The following is a 25,708-nucleotide window of genomic DNA, read 5'->3' on the forward strand; positions in this document are numbered from 1 at the left end:
GAGAGAGAGAGTGGTGGGTTTCAAAAATGTTTGGAACCTCTTCTGTCGGTGTGGCCTGCTTTCCGGGTCCACTGGTGGAACCTCTTCTAACCGGTTTGGTAGATTTGACGAACCGGTTCCACTGAATAGCTGCGAACTGGTAGGAACCCACCTCTATTCTATTCTATTCTATTCTATTCTATTCTATTCTATTCTATTCTATTCCATTCCATTCCATTCCATTCCATTCCATTCCATTCTGGATAAAAGCAATTAATTTTTTTAACCACGCACTTGCAAACTAAGAAACCATTACAATTTCTTTTTTCTATAAGGAAGATTTCCTCCACTACCCTGTTTAAAATAGCATCTGGCATTTTCCCCTTCCACATTAGCAACTTTAAGATGAGTGGGCTTCCACTCGCAGAATTCCCCAGCACGTTGGTTGGGAAATTCCAGGAGTTGAAGTCCACGCCTAAATTTGCTAAACTTGAGGAACACTGTATTGTAGATTGCAGAGGACATTAGATTATTCACTCATTAACAGATTGTCTAAGCTTACCCATAAATAGAGGGTTTGCATTGCTGATTTAACCTAGCTGCGATACATGGCTACAGCTTAAGCTCAATGAATATGCTGGTTATAAATTCTCGGAAACGAAGATTAATGCATTTGACAGACAAGATAGCATGAAAAACTTCCGATCATCTCTTGCCCACTGGTTGTTGGAAATGTCCTCTTGAGCTTCATATCTCTAGCTGGTCCTGTCATTAGAAAAATGAAGAACTGATTCAGCATTAAAGCTCTACATATAACTTGATAAACAGACTTGGCAACTTTTCTCAAGAGCACAAAGAATGTAGGTATAATCTTGGGGAGGACAAGAAGTCTTCAGCTATGGGACAGTATTCCCAATAATATTCCCAGCAAGATGTTGTTGGAAGAAATGTCCATCTGGGTTCAATTCCAAGTGGGGAAAAAGACACTGGAAACATGGTGGCTGCTTGGAAAGATGGTTTGATGGTGGACAGGGACACATGCTACAAGATCTTGGGCGAAGAAAAACCGGGTAAGAGATGCTGAGAGTGCCCGGGTTTTATGCCCTCTCTGGGCTTTTGAATTGGAGCTTGAATTCTGATTGGTTGTCAGGCTCCCATAAGGCCATGCAGGGGCAACCCTGTAGGCTGTCCTGAGTCCCAAGCTTGGTTGACTCCTGCTGGGTGATGATGTAATGAAAGGGATTTGGGATTCCTGTTATGGCTCTGCCTGAAGGAGGTAGATCTTTGTTATGTAGAATAGACTGTGCTCAGGCCCTAATGGCCCATTGACAAGGGGGCGGAGTTTCTGCCTCCCTTTTAGTGGGAAATATTCTGCCCTTTTAATACTTCCTAAAATATTTCATTTTATTAGCTGGGTGCTAACTTCCTACAGTATACTGTTACGTTTTTAAGATAGCATGTCCTAAAAGTAGAATTTTATTCTGCCGAGTAATAGTTTAGCTTGGCTAATGCTATTATTTGGAAATAAACTTAAGTACTGTATAGATGTTCCCTTAAATGGGAGATGAGAATGCTTACAGTTAAATGTACAAGAGCATAACCTTTGCATTGAAAAACCAGTTGAATGCGGGAGAGAAAGGTTAATTATTTGGATTGCTTAACAATAACTCCATGAACCTTAAAAGTTTTGTTTCTGAATCATATTAGCCAACAAGGATGTCTTATTTCTTGCTTTCCTTCGTTTTTCTTTTAAGGAGCAATGAAAAGAAAAAAAACACTTTTTGTATCTGTGAGTACTGTGGCTTTGTTTTTAGAAATTATGTTTTGTACCTTAATTATTATAAGAAAAAAAAGGGATATTGTTGTGGATTCCTATTTAGAAGGGTTGTTTTTTACATGAGATATAATTACACCAAGTAAGTGAGCAGTCTGATTTTATTTGCAATGTTCACTCATTATAACATTTCTTCATTCTCTCTTGCTCTGCAAACGGAGTCATTTTTAAAAAAATATTGCAATACCAGTACCAACCTTCTAATAATTTGGTTTGACAAAATGGTTCAGGAAGAATTGTTTTGTTGTGGTAATCAACATGCTAAAAAAAAAAGTAATTTCCTATCTTAGGGTTCAATTTGAAGAATCTTTCCTTTTCATTATTGGCATTATTTGCTCTATGTTATGTTCCACGAGTGTATTATACATATATGCCGTGTGTCTGACCTGTAAGGGAATATTCAGATACGTAGTGGGCAAAGAATGTTAGCAATTCTATGAAAGTCTCCCCATATCCATCCATCATTCAGTCATCGCCTTGACGCTTCTCTGTCTCAATTGAGGAGGGACAGCCGTATAAACAAGAAATGTTTACTAGGTGGTGGTGGGGAAATCCCCAAAAGGAAGGGAAAGTGGTGGATGTACTAAAGGAGTGATGTGCTTGTAGTAAGTTACACAGTTTTAACATTACCGGATATAATCTTAACATTACCGAGCGATTGTGGGTGCACCAAGGTACACCCACGTTACACCTATCCTCCGCGAGCTGCACTGGCTACCTATTAGTCTCCGAATCCACTTCAAGGTGCTGGTCGCTACCTATAAAGCCCTACATGGCATCGGACCTGGGTACCTGAGAGACCGCCTCCTGCCGATTACCTCTCTCAGACCAATTAGATCGCACAGGTTGGGTCTCCTCTGGATTCCATCTGCCAGCCAATGTCGGCTGGCGACTCCCCGGGCGAGAGCCTTCTCTGTTGCAGCTCCGGCCCTCTGGAACGAGCTCCCTGTTGAGATCCGGACCCTTACTACCCTCCCGGCCTTCCGCAAAGCCACCAAGTCCTGGCTGTTCCAGCAGGCTGGAGGGAGCTGAGAAGCATCTACCTCCACGGAAATTGTGAATGTTGGTTCTGTTTTTAATATGTTGTCTTTGTCTCGTTCCCCCCTTTCCCTTGTCTTTTGTGAGCCGCCCGGAGTCCTCCGGGAGTGGGCGGCATACAAGACAAATAAATAAAATAAATAAATAAATAAAATAATAAATATACAGAACGAAATCAAATTGAGTCTTGTAACATCTTTGCTAGCTGACAAATTGTATTAAAAAGCCTCACTGCAGCTTACGATAGCTGATGCCTTCTAATAAAATTTGTTAAGCAAAACAGCACTATGAGACTCCCGATTTTTGGCTAGCATAGATTAACTCCTGCAGAATAAATAAAAGGAAAAGGTTCTGTGTTTATGGGAGCAATCGTCAGTACATCTAATGCACCAGGTTGACGGAATTTCCCAAAAAACACTCCTAGCTGAAAACCCAGGAAAACAGTGACATCTGTTGTTAAAGATCAGTACATTTTAAGCTCTCTTGGAGCTTCAAAACAGCTGCAGCCTTCATCTTATTTGTATGTCATGGTCTGTTTTTGTTTGCAATTTGTGGTAAACAGAATTGGAAATGTAACTCTCCCTGAGTGGGCTTTCATTCAAAATAGTGTTGCGGATGGTTTCCAGGAAATCCAAAGGTCAAAACTTCTAAGTAGAAAAGGGGGAATGTTTGTATGATGCTCACTTCACTGAAATATTACAGGAAGTGTTAGTGCCACTTTATATTGTTTTGGTAAATGCATCCAGTTTTGGTCACTATGATACAAAAAAAAAAAAGATGTGGAGACAATAATAGCAATAATAGCAATAACAGTAGACTTATATACCGCTTCATAGGCCTTTCAGGCCTCTCTAAGTGGTTTACAGAGTCAGCATATTGCCCCCAACAACAATCCGGGTCCTCATTTTACCCACCTCGGAAGGATGGAAGGCTGAGTCAACCCTGAGCCGGTGAGATTTGAACCGCTGAACTGCTGATCTAGCAGTCAGCCTGCAGTGCTGCATTTAACCACTGCGCCACCTTGGCTCCTGACACTAGAAAGGGTGCAGGGAAGAATAACAAAGATGATTAGGGGTTGTTGTTGTTAGTTGTGAAGTCGTGTCCGACCCATCACGACCCCATGGACAACATTCCTCCAGGCCTGTGATGGTGAACCTATGGATGCATGCCAGAGGTGGTATTCAGCAGGTTCTGACCACTTCTGGAGAACCGGTAGTGGGGAATTTTGAGTAGTTCGGAGAACCAGTAAATCCCACCTCTGGCTGGCCTCACCCCCATCTGACTCCCAAGTTCCAGCTGATCGGGAGAAAGGGGGGATTTTGCAGTATCCTTCCCCTGGAGTGGGGAGGGAATGGAGATTTTACAGTATCCTTCCCCTTCCAAGTCCACCAAGCCATGCCCCCTCCCCCACAAGCCACACCACGCCCACCAAGCCAGGCCCATAGAACCGGTAGTAAAAAATTTTGAATCCCACTACTGATGTGTGCCACAGGTGGCATGCAGAGCCATTTGTTAGAGCATGGGAGGCATTGCCCTGTCAGCTCCAGCATGCTGGCCAGCGGACTTCGACCTTCGTTTTTGGCCGTTTTTGGCCCTCCAGAGGCTTCCCTGAAGTCTCTGGCGGGCGAAAAACAACCCAATGCACAAACCGGAAGTTCGGGAACGGACATCTGGTTTGTCTGTTGGACCATTTTTTTCTGGTGGGTTTTGTATTTTGTTACTACCGGTTCACTGCGGGCTTGCCCTTTCACTTTATGGGCGCAAACACCCTGTCCACGGATGCGCTCGGCCTTCTGCGCATACGCTTTGCTCGTGCACGTGACCTCCGCGCATGCGCCCAGCTTCAAAAACGTGCCTAAATAGGACACCATAAGAGCCGGAGTGGGTGAGCAGGTCCACCCGTGATTTCCGCTACCGGTTCGGGAGAACGGGTCCGAACCGGCTGAATACCACCTCTGGAATGATAGCCCTGTGTCCTTTCTATAGTTGTGCCAATTTTTATTGGGTCTCTGCTGTTTACTTTGTTGCCTTTGTAGTATGTTTTCACCATGTAATTCCTTTTTTTTTTTTTTTACAAAGAACTGAAAATAGGATCGAAGTGTGCAATAAAAATGTCTTTTAGGAAATTAATCTCTGTGCACAGCAGTGTTTAGGAGAACTTGTTTAGTGCTTTTTGGTGCAAAGGAGAACTTGCATCCTTGATTTAGGCCTGGACTTGCCTGTAGTTACTGATGTAACTAATGTTGGCTTAATATTGGTTGTATTTATGTAGCTTTACTGGGGAGCTCACCAGTCTCTCCCTGAACTGTTCCATCATGCGAGGTTTCTAGTCTGTCCATTCATATGCTTTTTTTAAAAATAATTGATGAGAAACAGAACAGTCTGTTGACAATTGCCTATCAATCCCATTTTTTTTCATTGTCTTGTTTTTCTGAGTAATTCAGGGGTTAAATGCTACCAGTTTGGGTCGGTTCGCTCAAACCAGTAGTAAAAAAATGCTTTAAAAAGTTTTAAAAAGTTCCGACGATCAGCTGTGCCGTGCAATCATCAGGATGTTTTCTTTTTTTACTTTTTAAAGCATTTTTCAACTACCTATTTGCCCGAACCAGTAGTAAAAACTGCTTTAAAAGTTTTTTTTAAAGTTCCGACGATCAGCTATGTGACAGTCAGCTGTGCCTGATTGTCTCCGAGGTTCCTGTTTGTTGCAGGGGCCAATTTTGTGTGAAGTCCAGCTGCTTTTATACTGTGTGTGAGTCAGTGGTGCAGCTTTTGTGTTATTTTTGTGTAAAGTGTGATAGTTGCTTTCTGAGCTCTCTGTGACTCTGTGAGGTTCTTGCTTGCATTTTGTGTGAAGTCCAGCTGCTTTGACATTGTGTGTGAGTCAGTTGTGCTGTCAGGCCCACCAGGAGACATGCCTACCAAGCCACGCCCACCCAGTCACATGACCACCAAGCCACACCCACCAGTCACATGACTACCAAGCCATGCCCACCCAGTCACATGGCCACCAAGCCACGCCACCAAGCCATGCCCACAGAACCGGTAGGGAACAATTTTGAATTTCACCACTGGAGTAATTCTTCTGAATCTCCGTCTCCCAGGTTTCTTAGAAGACTTACCAGAGATCTGAAATGAGTCACTTCTAAAAACCCTCCAGATGTTAGTCTAAACCAGTGGGACTCAAACTTCCTAATGCCGTGACCCTTTAATACAGTTCCACATGTTGTGGTGACCCCCAACTGTTCTGACACCCCCCCCCCTCATTCCATGCCAAAGCACACTCGGAACCAGAGATAAATTATGGCATTTAATTAACAGACAAACAGGTCTTTGGCAGCAACCCGGCATAGACAAGCTTGGGCAGCAATAAACACAGATAAGGCTTGGCAGCAATCCAGCCTGCCAAGCTCACACAAAGTTCTCCGACATTCGATCCTGTGTTGACTTCTGCAAAGAAGGGCGTGTGCACAAGTAGACTTTTTATAGTCTGGAGAGGAGCCTAATGACCACCAGCTGAGTACAATCGCCTCCTGTAACTGCGCAACTGTTCCTGACGCCTATTAGCTCTTCGATGGCGTGCATCCAGGAACAACTCACTACTGGCCTCCGGCTCACTCTCCCTTGTCTCCTCCCCACTGGTCCAAGGATCAGGCGCCTCCTGGTGGCCAACCAGCCTCTCTGTGCCCTGCTCGGAGTTGGAACCCTGTCCAGGGTCCTCCACATCCTCCAGAACCGACTCATAGGGCCCCTCGCTGTCGGAGTCCGGTGGCAGCTCCAACGGCTCCTGCTGGGCCACAACACTCAACCATAAAATTATTTTATGTTTTCTGTATTTTTTCAAAAATATGTGTTTTCCGATGGCCTTAGACGACTCCTGGTTTAGAACCACTGGTCTAAACCTACCCATTTTAGAGCAATGGAAGAAAATGCGGATCTTTCTGCATTTAAGCCCAGGTGTCCATTCATTGGATCAGTGGAATGTTGAGATTGACTTTTCAAGTGCACTGGCTAAATTAATTGCCTGGATATTTACAGATCTAAGCAGATATGATCATTTGGGAATCTGATATTCTGAATGTGCAGGCACACGCAGAGCGAGCTAGCAGAGAATTAAAATGAGTCGAGGTAGAGAATTGAAAGTTTTTTGCTCCATCCTTGTCATTCCATTGTCTGTCTGTAGATGTCCTCACTTTCCCTATTTCTAAAGCCAGGAGCTGCTCATTTTCACAAGGAGAATCAAAGACGAAAACTTGTTGATAATATTAAATGCCTAGAACAGTGATGGGCAACCTTTTTGGCGTGGTGTGTCAAAAATCGGCAAAAAATCGAGCATAACTCGCGTTGTGTGTCACTTCGACAAAAACATAATTTTGCCATTTTTTTCTATAATGCCATACATCTCGCTCCATGTCTCTTGAAAGGGTCGGCCACTGCCACTACCACTCCCTTTACTTAACCTTTGTTTTTTATTTTTTGGGTGCTCCATCAGTGGGCCAGTGACAGCAGATAGAATTATAGATAGCCAATGCTAATGGCGCTCACAGTTCCCGTTGGCACTCCGCTGTTCCCTGCTGTGGTGTGGTCATAACCGACAGTCCCAGGAGTAGACTCTCTGTGCCGGCCTGACTGGAGAGAGGCGCGCACTGTTCCCGCGCTCCTCTCCTGCGGGTCCTCCCTCGCCGCGCTGATGACGTGTGTGCGCACGGCACGCACGCCTTACCAGCAGCCCCTGCGCTCAGAAAGGGGCGGCGGCGATACAGTAAGTGAGTGTGGGCGGGGGAGATCACACGTCCCGCCCCCCCCCCCCGTTCCTCCAGCACAGATTCTTTCATCCTCGGCGGCCATGCAGGAGCCGAGGATGAATCGCATGAAATCCTGTGTGTGTCACCCCAAATGGCTACGCGTGTCAGCACTGACATGCGTGTCATAGGTTCGCCATCACTGGCCTAGAACCTCCGCTAGAGGTTCCCCCAAATCCCTGAGAACCCCCAGCAGCCTACCCCTGTTTGAGTTCCTATATATATATATATATATATATATATATATATATATATATATATATATATATATATATATATATATATATATATATATATATATATATATATATATATATATATATATATATATATATATATATATATATATATATATATATATATATATATATATGCGAAAAAATCAGGTGGAACAACGGCTGATGACCTCTTTCTATCGGTCCCCCATAGAAAGTGCCCTCACATATTGTGTTACAGTATGGTATGCTGGTTTAACAGCTGCGGACAGGAAGGCATTACAGAGAGTGATCAATTCGGCACAAGAAACCATCGGTTGCCCTCTTAACACCTCTGGATGACATCGCCAAGTCTCGCTGCTTTAGTAGAGCCAAGGTGGTGCAGTGGTTAAAAAGCAGCACTGCAGGCTACTGCTAGATCAGCAGGTCAGCGGTTCAAATCTCACCGGCTCAGGGTTGACTCAGCCTTCCATCCTTCCGAGGTGGGTAAAATGAGGACCCAGATTGTTGGGGGCAATATGCTGACTCTCTGTAAACCGCTTAGAGAGGGCTGAAAGGCCTATGAAGCGGTATATAAGTCTACTGCTATTGCTATTGCTATAGAGTAAGGAAGATACTCAGAGATGACTCCCACCCTGGTCAGTGTCTCTCTGCACTTCCACCATCAGGCAGAAGGCATCAAAGCATAGCCAGCCGAACACACAGGTTTAAAGATAGTTTCTATCCTTGGGCTGTGAGACTTTTAAATGCAGCCACAATCACTCCATGCGCACGCTAGGTTCTTTCTTTCTTTCTTTCTTTCTTTCTTTCTTTCTTTCTTTCTTTCTTTCTTTCTTTCTTTCTTCGTTTCTGTTATGATTTTGCAGCAGTGAGGTTAAAATCAATTTCGTTGCATTTTAAGTACAATGACAATAAAGATTATACCAGAGGTGGGTTCCTACCAGTTCGCACCTATTCGGTAGAACCGGTTCGTCAAATCTACCTAACCGGTTAGAAGAGGTTCCACCAGTCAACCCGGAAAGCAGGCCACACCTACAGAAGAGGTTCCAAAATTTTTTTGAAACCCACCACTGGCAAGGATCTTGTAACTTGACAGCTTTAAGACTTGCATGCTTCAATGCCAGAGTTTCTGAATAGCTACTTGGACCGACCTAAGTACTAATTCATAATTTCATATCCGGTCACATGGGTGGCAAGCCACTCCCATTCAGTCACATGGGTGGCAAGCCACTCCCACAAAGGAGGCCACATCCACAGAGTAAGTTCCAACAATTTGCCGAGGTGGCGCAGTGGTTAGGGTGCAGTACTGCAGGCCACTTCAGCTGACTGTTATCTGCAGTTCAGCGGTTCTAATCTCACCGGCTCAAGGTTGACTTCTATCCTTCCGAGGTGGGTGAAATGAGGACCCAGACTGTGCGGGCGATATGCTGACTCTATAAACCGCTTAGAGAGGGCTGAAAGCCCTATGAAGCGGTATATAAGTCTAACTGCTATTGCTAACTGCTATTGCTATTGCTAATTTTTGAAACTCACCACTGGATTATACATACTCTACATACATACATACTATACCGTAGCACAAATCATTTTTGAAAATTGTTTTTCTTCCAGAAGCTAGTTTGGTTTACCACTCTCTCCGTTCGTGCATAGCAAGGGATTAGGGCAGAAACTGGGCCAAAATTCGGTGAGCCGATTTATTAAACGCAATGAAAGAAAAAGGAAAGAGGAGGAAGGGCTTCTGGGGACTCACCTAATGTTATTTTTTTTTTGCTTTTTGTTTTTCTAGGGATCCTTGGCAACAAAGAGGTGTACCTCTTTAATCTCACCTCCCTCACGAAGTCTGAAAATATCTTGTCGGCCCTGTTGCATTACTACGTTGGAGACCTCCAGAACGGCAGCGTTAACTGCCCTCAACCCAACAGCTGTCCTCCTCCGGCCCCCAGAAAATCGGACCTACAGATCAAGCTTTTGCTGTTGAGTTCCCCGTCCTCAGCAAACCAATCGCGGGCCCTGGGGCGTTACTTGGTCAACATCTCCGCCGCTTTGCAGGGCGACCATTTGTGGCAATGCAAGAACATCACTCAGGACTTGAGGCGCGCGAAGGAGCACAACCACCTCATGATCGGCGTCCAGATGGCCTCCCTTGGCCAACCCCCATGGAAGAGTCTGCATCTCAGCTACGAGCCGTACATCCTGGTCTACGCCAACGACTCCGCCATTGCGGAGCCGGAGAGCGTGGTTTCTAGCCTGCAAGGCCATTGGAGTCCACCCCCTGGGGCTTTCCCCAAATTGGATAGCCGGTCGATCAACGACCTCGGTGGGCAGCGGCCCAAGCGCTCCACCAGTTTCCTTCTGCCCTTGCAGAACAACGAGCTGCCGGGAGCCGAGTATCAGTACAGCGAGGACGAAGGATGGGAGGAGAGGAAGCACTACAAAACCCTGCAGCCGCGGCTGGCCGAAAGGTCGAAGGGTAAGAAGAAGCCCAGGAAACACAGCCACCAGAAGAGCCAGACGCTCCAGTTTGACGAGCAGACCCTGAAAAAGGCGAGGCGGAAGCAGTGGAATGAACCCAGGTCTTGCTCGAGACGCTATCTCAAAGTAGATTTTGCAGATATAGGCTGGAGCGAATGGATCATTTCTCCTAAAGCTTTTGATGCTTATTATTGCTCAGGTGAATGCCAGTTCCCTATTCCAAAGGTACCGTATCTCTATTTTTCTTTATCTTTCTTTCCTCCTCTTCTTTTTTTTTTAAAAGGAAAAAAAGAGTTAGGCTTTTTTTACTTTGCCAGTGGTTGCAATCCAAAGAAAACCTCCTCTCTTAACACTCCAAATGTGGCTTTGCTGAAAAACCGTCAATTAAAAAACAACAACAACCCAGCTTGCTTGTTATTAAACTACAGTGCACCATCCAGGAAACGGGCCGTTTACTAGACAGATAGGATAAACAGAAATCTGTTTTTGCTGTCATAACTAAGTACAAAGCCAAACGGGTGGATGCAGGGTTATAGAAGGGAAATTACAGGGGTGAAAATGCATCAAATTTTACACTAAATCCCAAGGCACTGTCAATTTCTTGCAGCATAATAACAATGCCTCAGCTCTGAAAATGCCTATTTGGTTAATCACTCCTAATCCCATCCTCTGGGTGCCAGTTTCTAAAAATATAATGTTTAATTCTTTGGGAAAGTTGCAGCTTTTGTTGTGACCCGCCAGCAGCCAGGGAAGCTGGCAGCAGATTCGGACAGTGAGGAGGTTGGGGAGGAACATGGGCCAGTCCTGGAGTCTGGGGAAGGCTCGGATGAGGGCTCTGTGTCGGAGGCAGAGAGGGGGCCAAAGCCATCCAACAGTTATCAGCTGCCTTCAGAGTCAGACATCAGTGAGGCAGAGGAACAGCTGGAGCCTGTTCCCAATGTGCGCATGCGCAGAGTGGCCAGATGAAGGTAACAGCTAAAGAACAGGGGTCGACTCGGGAGTAAGGCCACAGGTGGACGAGGAATGGCTCCTCCCAGAGGAAATAAAAGAGGAGCAAAAGGGGAGTGGAGTTTGCAGGAGACAATTTGTTCGCTTAATTGGTTTGTGACTCCCCGAAACTCCTTGCCAAATTTTGCAGATATCGGCCTGGCAGCTCCCCAAGCCAGATGAGGTCTGTGACTTGTAAATCCTCCCTCGAAAGACTTTGTTGGATGCGAATGAGCAAAATTCACAGCAAATTAATAAAAGGGGTTTTGGTCGGGACCAGGAGTTTGTTTCATGCAGACAAATAAATGCTCTATTGATTTAGGATGCCACAGGCTAGATTGCAACACCAACCTTTCAGCGGTTTATATTATGCACAATAGATAACTCAAATCCTTTGAATCGATGCCATGCAGATTCTCCCGTATCCCAAGGGCTTGCCGTCCTTCCACTTCCTCCAATGTCAACCAGACTCTGCTGATGAAAAGTCCAGAGAAGTTTCTTGAAACTCATTAATAATTCTCCCAATTAGAAAGCAAACAAAGGAAATACTCCATAAGTCAAAAAAAAATCAGACCCATCTGATAACATGCAGGGTTAGCATGGTGCAAGGAAGCTCTTTAAAGAAAACACAGATAGTAGTTCTCAACTTACAACCCTTTGTTTAGTGACTGCACTGAAAAAAACCTGACTCATGGCCGTTTTTCACACTTACGACCTTTGCAATCAAAATTTGGATGCTTGGCAACTGGTTCATATTTATGTGGGTTGCAGCGTCCTTGGCGGGGAGGGGGTTCATGTGATCCCCTTTTGCGACCTTCTGACAAGCAAAGTCAGTGGGGAAGCCAGATTCACTTAACGAACATGTTACTCAATTAACAATCATGGTGATTCACTTAACAAATATGGCAAGAAAGGTCATAAAGTGGGGCAAAACTCATTGAACAACTGCTTTCCTTAGCAGTGGAAATGTTGGGCTCAATTGTGGTCACAAGTGGAGGACTGCCTGTATTCAGATTATCTCAAATGCACCCAGCAACCAACATCAGGCTGATGTTGAGATGGTATTAATGCAGTGTTTCTCAACCTTGGCAACTTGAAGATGTCGGGACTTCAACTCCCAGAATTCCCCAGCCAGCGAATGCTGGCTGGGGAATTCTGGGAGTTGAAGTCCGGACATCTTCAAGTTGCCAAGGTTGAGAAACACTGTATTAATGGATAAGCTTTGAATACTCTTAAAATAGCATAGCGATAGCACAGACTTACATATTGCTTCACAGTACTTTACAGCCCTCTCTAAGAGGTTTACAGGGTCAGCCTATTGCCCCTCAACAATCTGGGTCTTCATTTTACCCACCTCGGAAGGATGGAAAGCTGAGTCAACCTTGAGCAGGTCAGGATCGAACTCTAGACAGTGGGCAGAGTCAGCCTGCAATACTACATTCTAACTACTGCACCACCAGGGCTCCTAGCAATAGCACTTAGACTTATATACTGCTTTACTGCCCTCTCTAAGCTGTTTACAGAGTCAGCCTCTTGCCCCCCAACAATCTGGGTCCTCATTTTACCCACCTCGGAAGGATGGAAGCCTGAGTCAACCTGGAGCCTAGTGGGATTCGAACTGCCAAATTGCAAGGTGGTCGGCATTCAGTGGAAGTAGCCTGCAATACTGCACTCTAACCACTGTGCCACCGTGGGTCTTTTTGAGCACTGCGCGTCTGGGTCATTATTTTTATACAAGGCCAAAATTAAGCAGAGTTTACAAGTCATGCTTTTCAAAAATACTTTAAAATCAGGAATGTATTCAAATCACAATAGCGTTCATTTAACTCTGATGAGATTCTCAGATGCATTCAAACTATCTACATACATTCCTGTAGGAACTGATTTGTCTGAAAGGGCATTTAAGAAATCTGCATAATATGAGCATCGTGCCAACCATTTAAAATACACAATCAAGCAACTGCTTTGCGTAAACAGTTATACACCAGGAATGCACAACTAGTTTTGGAGCACATGTAAACTTTGGGGAGTGTGACTAAGTAAAGGCAATCAAAATGTGATGTCATCTGAAGAAGAGTCTGTTAGGGTTCCAACGGAGCCTCATGAGCCTCAAGCCAAACTTCCAAAGAAATCCAGTTATCTATTAGGAGCTTCATGTTGGCACCAAGTGAAACCAGCTCTGACCCCATGTAATTTACGCCCCATCATGACCCTGTTCCCCCCCTCCCCCCAGGGTGTGTCATCAATCACATTCAGCAACAGAGCAATTTCACCAGTTGTAGAGATCACTCATCTCCGGCCGCTGTGGGTAACCTTGGGAGACAGCCTTGAGAGAGATAAGTCTGGAATGTGCATCTGTCTTTGGCTGCTATATATATATTCAATCTAACTGCAGGCTTGCTAACGTTTCAGTGTAACAAGTGAATGTTAATGAATATTAGCTTCAGAAGGCAAACTGACCAGCATGAACCAAGTAGCTTCCTGCAAAGGCTCCCGTTCCTTTGCTCCTCCTTTATGTTCTATGGGAGGGGCCAATCACCTTCAACACCTCCCGGCTCGACCCTGTTCCTTAGCTGCTCCCTTCGCCTGGCAGCTCTGTGCATGCACACACTAGGAGCAGGCTCCAGCTGTTCTTCTGCCCCACTGATGCCCAACTCAGCTGTCCGCTGATAACTGCCAGACAGCCCTGGCCCCACCTCTGCCTCCGACACAGAGCCCTCATCGGAGCCTTCCCTAGACTCCAGAACTGGCCCATGTCCCTCCCCAACCTCCTCACTGTCCGACTCTGCTGCCAGCTCCGGTGGCCACTGGTGGACCACAACATCCTGTACTAGACTAAGTTTAAATGGTGGGGAAGGCAAGATTTTCATTTTGAATGTCCACCTTTACTTTAGGATGACTCTTTGCTCAAGGCTCAATGGACAGTTGCCTTGGAAATAATTTCCCCCAGCTTGCAATGGCCTTGTGACAACAGGACGTCTGTCTGAATATTTACTGACATTTTGTTTTATTTCCCTCCGCCATTTTATGACCTTTCACGAAGCCTCCGAGGCAGCTAACAATTATTTTTAACAACTCGGTCATTGAGAATATTACATAATAAAAATTAAATCAGATGAACCAAAACATAACCAGCACTGCCATGACAATTCACTCATGCAGATGATTGTCACATTTCCTCAAAATCATTTTTCCGCTGCTAATTTCTCCCTTTTATTCGCACTTTTCCCCAAATTACGTTTATGGTAGTTTTCCCCAGGAAACGGCAGTGTTTGTAAATATGAGTCCCTTGTCAAGAATCTGAATTTTGATCACTTTTGACACTGTAAATGTAAGTTTCAACTTGGTCTTAAATTACTTTTTTTCAGTGCGGTTGTAACTCCAAAGAGTCGCTAAACAAACTCTCGTAAGTCAAGGACTATCTATAAACCTGATTATTTTTTTTGAGCCTGACACAATTTGAACTTTTGAATTTCTTTAGGAATTTCAAATTCTTCCTTAATACAGTACCCTGTTTCCCTGAAAATAAGACCTCCCTGGATAATAAGCCCAGTAGGGCTTTGGAGCGCATGCGCTAAAATAAGCCCTCCCCTCCAAAAAATAAGCCCTCCCTGAAAATATTGCAACACAGAAGCAGCCGCGAGGTGACCACACTCACCGCCTCCTGCACCTCAAAAATGATAAGGTCTCCCCAAAAATAAGGCCAAGCGCTTATTTCAGGGGGTCAAAAGAAAATAAGACCCTGTCTTATTTTGGGGGAAACGTGGTAATTTGCTACATTTCATTTTATTATATATTAGTTCTGTTATTTATTTTATTACAACAACCTTCCCTTTTAAAAACATGTTTGTATTAAATAAACTACTTTGTTAATAAGCACATTAGTTCAAGCTTCCAAATGTATATTTTGCAAATAATAGTAATCCATTTTTTTTCATCCCATCTGTTCTGACGGTATTAGTCATCTGCAGTTACAGTGACAAATTTATTTACCCAAAATCTTGGTCAGTGAGATGCAAAGCAAATTGCTGTTTTACAAATCTATACGAATTTTGTTTTTTAGGAAGCCAACGGGCATGTCCCATTATTGTGACTTTGTAAAAAACAGCTCCAAGGAGAGAATTCCTAATTATTTTTCCGCCATAGTAGGCTTCTTTCAATATAAAAAGGCAATTTGCTTTCAAAACGTTCCTTTTAAAGAAGAGGGTTTTCTGAGAAATTCTTGAAGAATTAGCGTGGTGCTCTTGGGATAAAGACAAGTTAATTAAGTAGTTAGAACTGTGATGGCAAAACTATGTCCCGAAGTGTCACCTGGTACGCGTGGCGTTGCCTGTTCCTCTTCCGGGTTTCTGGCATGCATGTGCACTTGACGATCAGCTGGCCTTCATGCGTGCAGCATGAACTGGAAGAACTAGTCTTCTGTTTTCCAGTGTGAGCATGTGCATTGGCCCCAGCTGATCGTCATGCGCGCATGTGTGCCAGAAACTAGAAGACAAGCCGCGCTGGAAACTGGAAATCCATTTTTGGGTGCGCGCATGCCCCCTGCCCAGCTCCTTTTCTGGGTTGCGAGCCAGACAAGCATGCGTGCACGCACATGCTCCCTTTCCAGCGGGAGCTTCGCACGCGCTCCCTTCTCTTAAACTCATCACTGAGTTAGAACAATTCATCAGGGGAACAACTTGCCATCCAGAAGTTGTGAATGCTCCAACACTGCAGGTTTCGAAGAAGAAATTGAACAACTGTTTGTCTGAAGTGGTGTAGGGTTTCCTGCCTGAGCAGAGGGTTGGACTAGAAGACCTCCAAGCGCCCTTCCAACTCTGTTATTTTGTTCAGTTCCGTAAATCTGTAAAGGTCCTGTTTTCATTGTTTCTTCCATAATCCGCAAATTCTGGCTTCTGAACTCTTTAATGAAATCTCATGAGAAAAAAATTCTTCGCGGGAGGGAAAAATATTCTCAGCAGAAGGTTTGAAAGAGAAAAGATGTTTCAGTTTAAGTTAAAACCAAATGATATTTCGAGAGCGGCTGTGCGTCTCTCCTGGGTGTCAAAGTTTTTCTAACTTTCTGAACGACCACAAGAGCCCAGGCTTCAGTCCGTGACACTCAAGAAGGGACATAAATTGATTTTTGGGATAGGGGGCTAACTGGGCATAAGGGGAATTATAAGTGGGAATAGAAGGAGGCAAATGCTACAATTACAGGTATTCCTCAACTTATGACCGCAATGGAGGGCAGAATTCCTGTCGTTAAGCAAGGCAGTTGTTAAGTGAGTTTTGCCCCATTTTATGACCTTTCTTGTCATAGTTGTCAAGTAAATCGTTACAGTTGTTAAGTGAGTAACACGTTTGTTAAGTGAACCTGGCTTTCTCATTGATTTTGCTGCTCAAAATCAGGCCGGCCATGTTTTCTACCGTGGGAAAATGGGAGAGGGGATTTCATGGTGATACGTAGTCAAAACAACATTCTTTTCTCAGAGAGTCAAGGACACTTTGCCCTGCAGCTGCAATAGTGTGACTGGTAGGCATCTCCTGTTTTGGAAGGTGCCTGATTGGACATGTGGGGGGCTGGGCAGGGACTTGAACCTTCATTTGGGTGGGGAAAACCTGGAAACTTTCAGATTCGGGTTTTCCCAGATGTGCCAATATGAACATCTCTAATAAACTGGATCTTTGAGGAATCTCAAGCCTTTGAGTCTTCTTTCATTGGGGGTGTTACTTGGAACCCTGGCATTGCGGTTGTTAAGTGAATCACTGCAGTTGTTAAGTTAGTGGCACAGTTGTTAAGTGAATCTGGCTTCCCCAGTGTCGTCACTTATAAAGCCCTTCATGGTATTGGACCTGGGTACTTGAGAGACCGCCTGCTGCCAATTACCTCCAACAGACCTATTAGATCCCACAGACTAGGCCTCCTCCGAATTCCATCTACTGGCCAATGGCTACCAACTGGAGGAGGGCCTTCTCTGTGGCTGCTCCGGCCCTCTGGAACGAGCTCCCCATGGAGATTCGGACCCTCACCAAGCTTCAGGCTTTCCGCAAAGCCCTTAAAACCTGGCTGTTCCAACAGGCCTGGGGCTGACGGGTTCCCCGCCCCCGCTCGAATTGTGTGGTTGTTGAGTGTTTTTTTAAATTGTTTGTAGTTGTTTGTCCGTTGTTTTTCCTCCTGTTTGTATTCCCCCCCCCCTTACTTTGGTTTGTGAGCTGCCCTGAGTCCCTCTGGGAATAGGGCGGCATAGAAATGCAATAAACCAAATAAAATCAAATTCCCCATTGACTTTCCTTGTCAGAAGGTCACAGGGGATGACATGACCCCCCGGGTCATAAATACGAACCAATTGCCAATGATCATTAAGTCATTTTTTTCCCAATACTGTTGTAATGTTGAACAGTCAATGAACAAACTGTTGTATATCAAGGGCTCCCTGTAGACACCTGTCCATAATTCATTGCTGTGAAGTACTAGGTGTTTGAGGGACACGGTGGCTCAGTGGCTAAGATGCTGAGCTTATCAATCAGAAATGTCAGCAGTTTGGCAGTTCGAATCCCTAGCGCCGTGTAACGGAGTGAGCTCCCATTACTTGTCCCAGCTTCTGCCAACCTAGCAGTTCCAAAGCACCTAAAAAATACAAGTAGAAAAATAGGAACCACCTTTGGTGGGAAGGTAGCAGCGTTCTATGTGCCTTTGGCGTTGAGTCATGCCGGCCACATGACCATGGAGACATCTTCAGACAGCGCTGGCTCTTCGGCTTTGAAACGGAGATGAGCACCGCTCCCTAGAGCCGGGAACGACTAGCTCGCATGTCCAAGGGGGGGAAACTTTTACCTTTACTAGGTGTTTTGTGCCCTGTTGTTGGTCATGTATTGAGTTTTCGTATTTATCCTCTTTTCTGCAGGCCCTGAAGCCCTCCAACCACGCAACCATTCAGAGCATCGTGAGAGCCGTAGGGGTTGTCGCTGGGATCCCGGAGCCTTGCTGCGTCCCGGACAAAATGTCCTCCCTCAGCATTTTATTCTTCGATGAAAACAAAAACGTGGTACTCAAAGTGTATCCAAACATGACAGTGGAATCCTGTGCCTGCAGATAACGTTCCTGCTTCCTCCTTCCTCCTCCCGGCTTCGTTGCTTCATACACCTCTCCTCTTTCCCTTTACCAAAGCATATCGTTGCCCAGTTTTACGAACGGAGAAGTAAAGAAGAGCTGAGAAGGAACATGGAATCAGTTTCCCCAAGAGTGATTTTCCTACTGTGAGCCTGGGGAAGGACATTTGGAAAGCTCACCACACAGGGGTAAATAATGGAGGAGGTCTCCGTGATGGTGGTGGTGATGGGAAGATAGGAAAATGAAAACTGGAGAGAATTCCATCAGGAGCAGAAGATGAGCAGGAAAACACGATCTAAGTTTGACGCTGTCTTTGAAGAGCGTTCAACTCAAGCTGCTGGTTTCCCCAATCCATTCTTCCAGAATGTAACGGTGAAGGAGATTTAATATACATATTGTGCTTTTGAAGCTAAGCTTTCTACTATAGGTGATAAAAAAAGACTCCAATCATACCATAAGCTAGTAAGATCCTACTTCCCATATTTCCAAGATTCAAATAGTCTCTTTTTTTTAATCTAACCTGTTGGTTTTCCTGGCATAACATCAGTGGTGAAATTCAATTTTTTTTTACTACCGGTTCTGTGGGCGTGGCTTGGTGGAGGTGGCAGGGGAAGGATACTGCAAAATCCCCATTCCCTCCCCACTCCAGGGGAAGGATACTGCAAAATCTCCATTCCCACCCATTCCAGGGGAAGGAAACTGCAAAATCCCCATTCCCAACCCACTCCAGGGGAAGGAAACTGCAAAATCTCCAATCCCAACCCATTCCAGGGGAAGGAAACTGCAAAATCCCGATTCACAACCCACTCCAGGGGAAGGAAACTGCAAAATTTCCATTCCCACCCACTCCAGAGGAAGGAAACTGCAAAATCCCAATCCCAATACATTCCAGGGGAAGGATATTGCAAAACCTCCATTCCCACCCACTCCAGGGGAAGGAAACTGCAAAATCTCCATTCCTACCCCAATCCAGGGGAAGGAAACTGCAAAATCTCCAATCCCAACCCATTCCAGGGGAAGGAAACTGCAAAATCTCCATTCCCAACCCACTCCAGGGGAAGTATACTGCAAAATCTCCATTCCCATCCCACTCGGGGGCCAGCCAGAGGTGGCATTTGCCGGTTCTCTGAACTACTCAAAATTTCCACTACTGGTTCTCCAGAACCTGTCAGAACCTGCTGGATTTCACCCCTGCATAACATGCCAGTAGAGTTCAGCTCTACCCCTCACAAAAGCAAGGGCTTCCGTTCTTAACATTAAAAACCTTTTTATCTGAAAGCAGACATACATTTCTGGTGCATATTGAGATACTGTACACCTTGAATCTCGATCTCAATGCTGAATATCAGAAAGAATTGATAAAGGGGGACAGAGCTTTAAATTTTAGTTTGCCAGTCCATTATGGTAGCCTACAATTGTAATAACCATTTCACAATGGGAATTGTGTAGCACGCTTTTACATTTTCAGGATATTATGGGGCAGGGAATCAAGATGGCAGCCATGGCCACAGGATTGAGACTGCCATTTTGACTTTTTATTATCTTGCTATAGAGAACCTGATATAATAGTCACTCTGTGAGGGAGACTGATGGTTTGTAAATGTGATATATATATATATAACAATTGTCTACTCAAGGCCCAGTAGGAATAACTTCCAGGACAATAGGTATAAAACAGAGGTGGGTTCCTACCAGTTTGCACCTATTCGGTAGAACCGGTTCGTCAAATCTACCGAACCGGTTAGAAGAGGTTCCACCAGTGGACCCGGAAAGCAGGCCACACCTACAGAAGAGGTTCCAAAATTTTTTGAAACCCACCACTGGTATAAAATTGCTGCCTTTCCAGGTGATTATCTCTACAAACTGGAATCATGGATTAAAGAAAATATAACAAATATGTTTAATGCATGGCCCATTTGGGAAGGGAGCAGATACATTCTTAACTAGGCCCCAGATCATCAAAGTTGAGAAGCCCTTCCTTGATTTATTGGGTTGATTTCAACATGTTGTCTGAGCCCTGTCGCTGGAGCTTATGAAGATGGTCTGGGGGCTATATAAGCTTGGTGAATTGTGATGTATTTAATGAACTATGGTTAAGCCATGGCTTAGCAAGATGTACGAATCTATTTCAGTGTGAAAATGGAATCGCCCCTGTTAGTTAGAGGCAGCTGGGCCAATATACAGAATCCATATCTGTTGCAAAAAGAACGACAGTCAAGATGGCAGCCACCATAGAAGCATAGCTATTTAGAAGCCATTACTTATGAAAATCCAAAGCCAGTAGCTTTGTGGTTTGCCACAGATATTACAAGCATCTCCCAAGACTGCTCGCATTCCCAGGAACGACCAGATAAAGATTCAAAGATATTGGGGGGGGGGGGGGGATCAAACTTGCACACTTGCAGCTGTGAAAGGATTCCAAGCTAAGCTCTCCCTTGACCCCTCCTTCCAAATTAACAGGCAATTTTCCAACACTTGTCCTCTTCTTTACACGCATTGTGCATGTAAAACACATTTAAAAGGGGGGGGGGCTTCAAACTTGTCCTAACAGCCATCTTGACATTTTTTGCACACACACACACACACACACACACACACACACACACACAGACACCTCAATGACACCATGCATAACTATGTAGAACATAGATCTTGGGTCTTCAAACTTAGCAAGTTTAAGACTTGTTGACTTCATTTCTGGCTGAGGAACTCTGGGAGTTGGAAGTCCACAAGTCTTAAAGTTGCCAGGTTTGCAGGCCCTTGCCCTAGATCATTTGGAAAGATTAGGATCTGGGTTCAAGTCTACCACTGCATCTTCTGCATCTTACAGGAGATGGAAAGTGCCTTCCGTACTCTGCCGAAAGCCCGGGACAATTTTTTTGCATTCGGGCAAAGCTCAAGCAGTGCAATTGGGGCTTTTCAGCTTTAATTTCTAGAGAGGCAAGTAAGTTGCCGACTCAAAAGGATTGAATACTGTCTTAACAAATAGACCATTCATTTGTGATTAATCTTACCCGCCTCCTTGCCTATGTAAAATGTATATAAATAATGAAATAAGACTTTTGTACATTTTTTTTCCCGTTTAGGAATAAATGCTTGTACAGTTGGCATCAGTATAGTTTTTAAAAAGCCAAAGGATATTTGTATATGGAAAGAAGCTTCTATCAATGCATTTAATTTATTTCTAATGCATATGTTAATTGATTTCTGCGTTTTAGTCCTCTTAAAACACACAGCAATTTTTATATTAATTTTGAAAATTTATATATCTACATATCTCTCTCTATATATAAATATATCTGCCTTCCAAAGTAAATGTGTATGTCCCAGATCACAAACAAGGATATTTTCACTACTAATATATAAGCTTGTCTGATTTGTTTGTTTCTCTCCTTTAATTAAGGACGCTTCCCCCGCCCCCACTGCATATTATTGTGTACAAGGTTATGTTTTTGAAAAAAAAAGCATAGCACGAAGTTTAGGATTCTTGTTTATTTTCTAGTAATCATGAAAAAAATATTTGTGACAAAATCACTGCAGCCTGCAGTTGTTAAAAAAAGGAATGTGGACATATATTTTGTGTGTGTGTGTTTCTGAATTAATTCCAAGCTACCTAATTCATGCTTCCTGGGCATATACTGGTAGTCCTTGACTTATGACCACATGAATTGAAATTTCTGTTGCTATGCAAGACAATCATTAAGTGAGTTTTTTCACCGTTTTATGACTTTTCTTGCCCCAGTTAAGTGAATCACTGCAGGAGTTAAGTTAGTAGCATGGTCCTTAAGTGAATATCCTGTTAACTACTCAGAAGGTCGGAAAAGGTGATCGCAGGACTCTGGGACATTGCAAACATAACTACATGCCAATTCCCAAGTGTCCGAATTTTAATCACGTGACCATTGTGATGCTGCAGTGGTCATAACCAGTGATAGTATTCTGTTCTGACCCCCCCACGTCCCACACCAACACACACTCGGAACCAAAGATAAGTTACGGCATTTAATTAACAGACAGACAGGTCCTTGGCAGCAAACCGGCACAGACAAGCTTGGGCAGCAATCCAGCACAGATAAGCCATGGCAGCAATCCAGCCTGCCAAGCTCACAATAATGTTCTCCAACATTAGTTCCTGCGTTGACTTCTGCAAGAGGGGCGTGTGCACAAGCAGTCTTTTTATAGTCTGGAGAGGAGTCTAATGACCACCAGCTGAGTGCAATTACCTCCTGTACTTGCACAACTGTTCCTGACGCCTATTAGCTCTTTGATGCCGGGCATCCAGGAACAACTCACTACTGGCATCCGGCTCACTCTCCCTTGTCTCCTCCCCACTGGTCCAAGGCTCAGGTGCCTCCTGGTGGCCAACCAGCCTCTCTGCGCCCTGCTCGGAGTCGGAACCCTGTCCAGGGTCCTCCACATCCTCCAGAGCTGACTCATAGGGCCCCTCACTGTTGGAGTCTGGTGGCAGCTCCAACGGCTCCTGCTGGGCCATCCAGGCTTGGATTGCTGCCAAGCCTTATCTGTGTTTATTGCTGCCCAAGATTGTCTGTGCCGGTTTGCTGCCAAGGACCTGTCTGTCTGTTAATTAAATGCCATAACTCATCTTTGGCTCGGAGTGTACTTTGGTGTGGAACGGGGGGGTGGGTGGGTCAGAACATGTAAGTACATGAGTTCATTTTTCCAGAGCTAAATGGAGCTGGTTCAATTCTTTTTGAAGATAAGGTAACTAAGATCTTAAAAACTTTACACCTCTTAAAGGATTGTTCTCTTCATTTGTATGTCCCATCGCCAAGTATTGTTGCCAGTTAAGGACCGGGTATGTCAAAATATCTTCACCCCCAAAACCCACATTTTCTACAAACACATCCTCTCTTTTTTTTGCCCAGATTTTACTCATTTTCACTCTCGATTCGGAACTGGCGAAAAAAGTGTTACCACTGTAACAAAAGAGATGGCTTAATCTTTTTCCCCTCTCAGATTTTTTTGTAAACCACCAAAACAGTTCAGATCCAATTTGATGAAAGAGAATTTGCTTTCATTTTTTTAAAGAGGAAGATAATCTAAGACGTTCTCAAGAGTGAAGTGAGGATTTCCTGTTTATAATTAGTGTTGAGTCAGGCTAAGGGTGTGAATGTCCAATTCTCCATTCTTGGCAACAACCGGCTTCGTGTCTTAATAATTAAATCCAGACAGAAGATCTCATCTGAGAAATCTTGCAAGACTTTCGAGGACTGATGACTCATTACCTGTTTGCCCTCTAATCTCGGTATCCTGCATGGAATCTACTACAATTAAATCCAAACAGCTCACCTGAGAAATCCTATCAGACTTTCAATTGCTGATTCATTCCTGTTTGCCCACCCCTATATCCAAAATGCACATTGGTAGCCCAGATGCTCACTTTAATTTTCTCCCTCCCTCCCTCCCTCCCTCTCCCTCCTTTCCTTCCCTCCCTCTCTAATTTTTGTTCCTTTCTTCCCTTAAGGCCTGAGCCAGTCTATTCTACATATCAAAGATCTACCTCCTTCAGGCAGAACCATAATAGGAACCCCAAATTACAACATCAACCAGCAAGGCTCAACCAAACATGGACTCAAAGTCAAGGTTAGCTAAGACCCCGCCCCCTGGGCATCTGACAACCAATCTGGATGCATTTCTTGCCCAGGGAAACAGAGAGGTGGGGCCGAACAGAGAGTATAAAAAACCCAGGAACTCTCAGCAAGCTCTTCCCTCTCTTTTCTTCTTCACCCAACATCTGGAAGCACGTGATCCCCCTTTTCTACTCAGGACCTCAAGCCATGTGATCCTGTCCACCATTAAACCATATTTCCAAGCAGCCTCCATGTTTCCTGAAATTGTGCTGATTTACCATGGAACGGTGTTTGATGTTTGCATTCTGTTGACAAAAGACCGGCAGAACAGAATTGGCGCCTTGTGTTTCCATCCATTCTTCCTTGTCTGGCCTTCAGGTGCTTTGGAAAACAGCTTGACCCCCTCCTCTCTGTGGCAGTCCCTCAAATATTGGAAGACTGCTATCCTGTCTCCCCTGGTCCTTCTCTTCTCTAGACTAGCCATGCCCAGTTCCTGCAACCGTTCTTCATATGTTTTAGCCTCCAGTCCCCTCATTATATAGCAATAGCAGTTAGACTTATATACCGCTTCATAGGGCTTTCAGCCCTCTCTAAGCGGTTTACAGAGTCAGCATATCACCTCCACAGTCTGGGTCCTCATTTCACCCACCTCAGAAGGATGGAAGGCCGAGTCATCCTTGAGCCAGTGAGATTAGAACCGCTGAACTGCAGATAACAGTCAGCTGAAGTGGCCTGCAGTACTGCACCATAACCACTGCGCCACCTCGGCTCTTATTATTATCCTGGTTGGCTCTTCTCTGCACTTTTTCTAGAGTCTCAACATCTTTTTTTAGTGAGGTGACCAAAACTGGATGCAGTACTCTAGGTGTGGTCTTACTAAGGCTTTCTAGAGTGGCATTAGTACTTCCCAGATAGGTAGTCTTCAACTTGTAGTTTAGTGATTGTTTAAAGTTATGACAGACTTCCCCAGGGCTACCTCTACATGGGGCTGCCCTTGAAGAGCGTTCGAAGACTTCAGTTAGTCCAGAATGCAGCCGCGCGAGCGATTGTGGGTGCACCTAGGTACACCCACGTTACACCTATCCTCCGCGAGCTGCACTGGCTGCCCATTGGTCTCCGGACACGCTTCAAGGTGCTAGTCGTTACTTTTAAAGCCCTGCACGGCATCGGACCTGGGTACCTGAGAGACCGCCTCCTGCCAATTACCTCCCAAAGACCGATTAGATCACACAGATTGGGCCTCCTCCGGATTCCATCTGCCGGTCAATGTCGGTTGGCGACCCCCCCCGGGGGAGGGCCTTCATACAAGCGGGCGGCATACAAGACCAATAAAACCTAAACCTACCTAAAGCTGGATTTGAAATCCTGATGCCCACTGCTCCAATGATCACGTGACTGCTCAAGAGCCAGCCCGCTTTATGTCCTGTGGTCATGTGACTCCAATTTATGACATTTTTGGGGTCAGAATTTTTTTATTTATTTCCGTTTTCTTCCAAAAAAAGCATCCTTTGCAATGGATTTGCTTAACAAAAGACTTCCAAAGGGGGTGTAAAATGGGTCAATCATGTGACGACCTGCTTAATGACCAGCACAATTTACCACCATAATTCTGGCCACAATTGCAGTCATAAATCGAGGACTGGCTTGTCTTTCTTTTTTTTTTCATGAAAGTGCGTTGGAAACTTTACCGAACGCCTATC

General features: G+C 44.7%; 1 protein-coding gene across 1 annotated transcript in view; it reads left to right on the forward strand.

The window, feature by feature from the left end:
* Positions 1-19,731, forward strand: part of BMP3 (bone morphogenetic protein 3) — a 38,576-nt gene extending 18,845 nt beyond the window's left edge. The window contains exons 2-3 of the mRNA XM_087724005.1: positions 9,652-10,562; positions 18,212-19,731. Coding sequence (XP_087580131.1) covers positions 9,652-10,562; positions 18,212-18,403 — 1,103 coding nt within the window. The 3' untranslated portion in view covers positions 18,404-19,731. The remainder of the gene's footprint in view (positions 1-9,651; positions 10,563-18,211) is intronic.
* Positions 19,732-25,708: the final 5,977 nt, after the last annotated feature.

This window comes from Thamnophis sirtalis, unplaced genomic scaffold (assembly GCF_051295495.1).
Source record: "Thamnophis sirtalis isolate CommonGarterSnake01/CBP01778 unplaced genomic scaffold, rThaSir2_p1.2 scaffold_10, whole genome shotgun sequence".
Taxonomy (NCBI): Eukaryota; Metazoa; Chordata; class Lepidosauria; order Squamata; family Natricidae; genus Thamnophis; species Thamnophis sirtalis.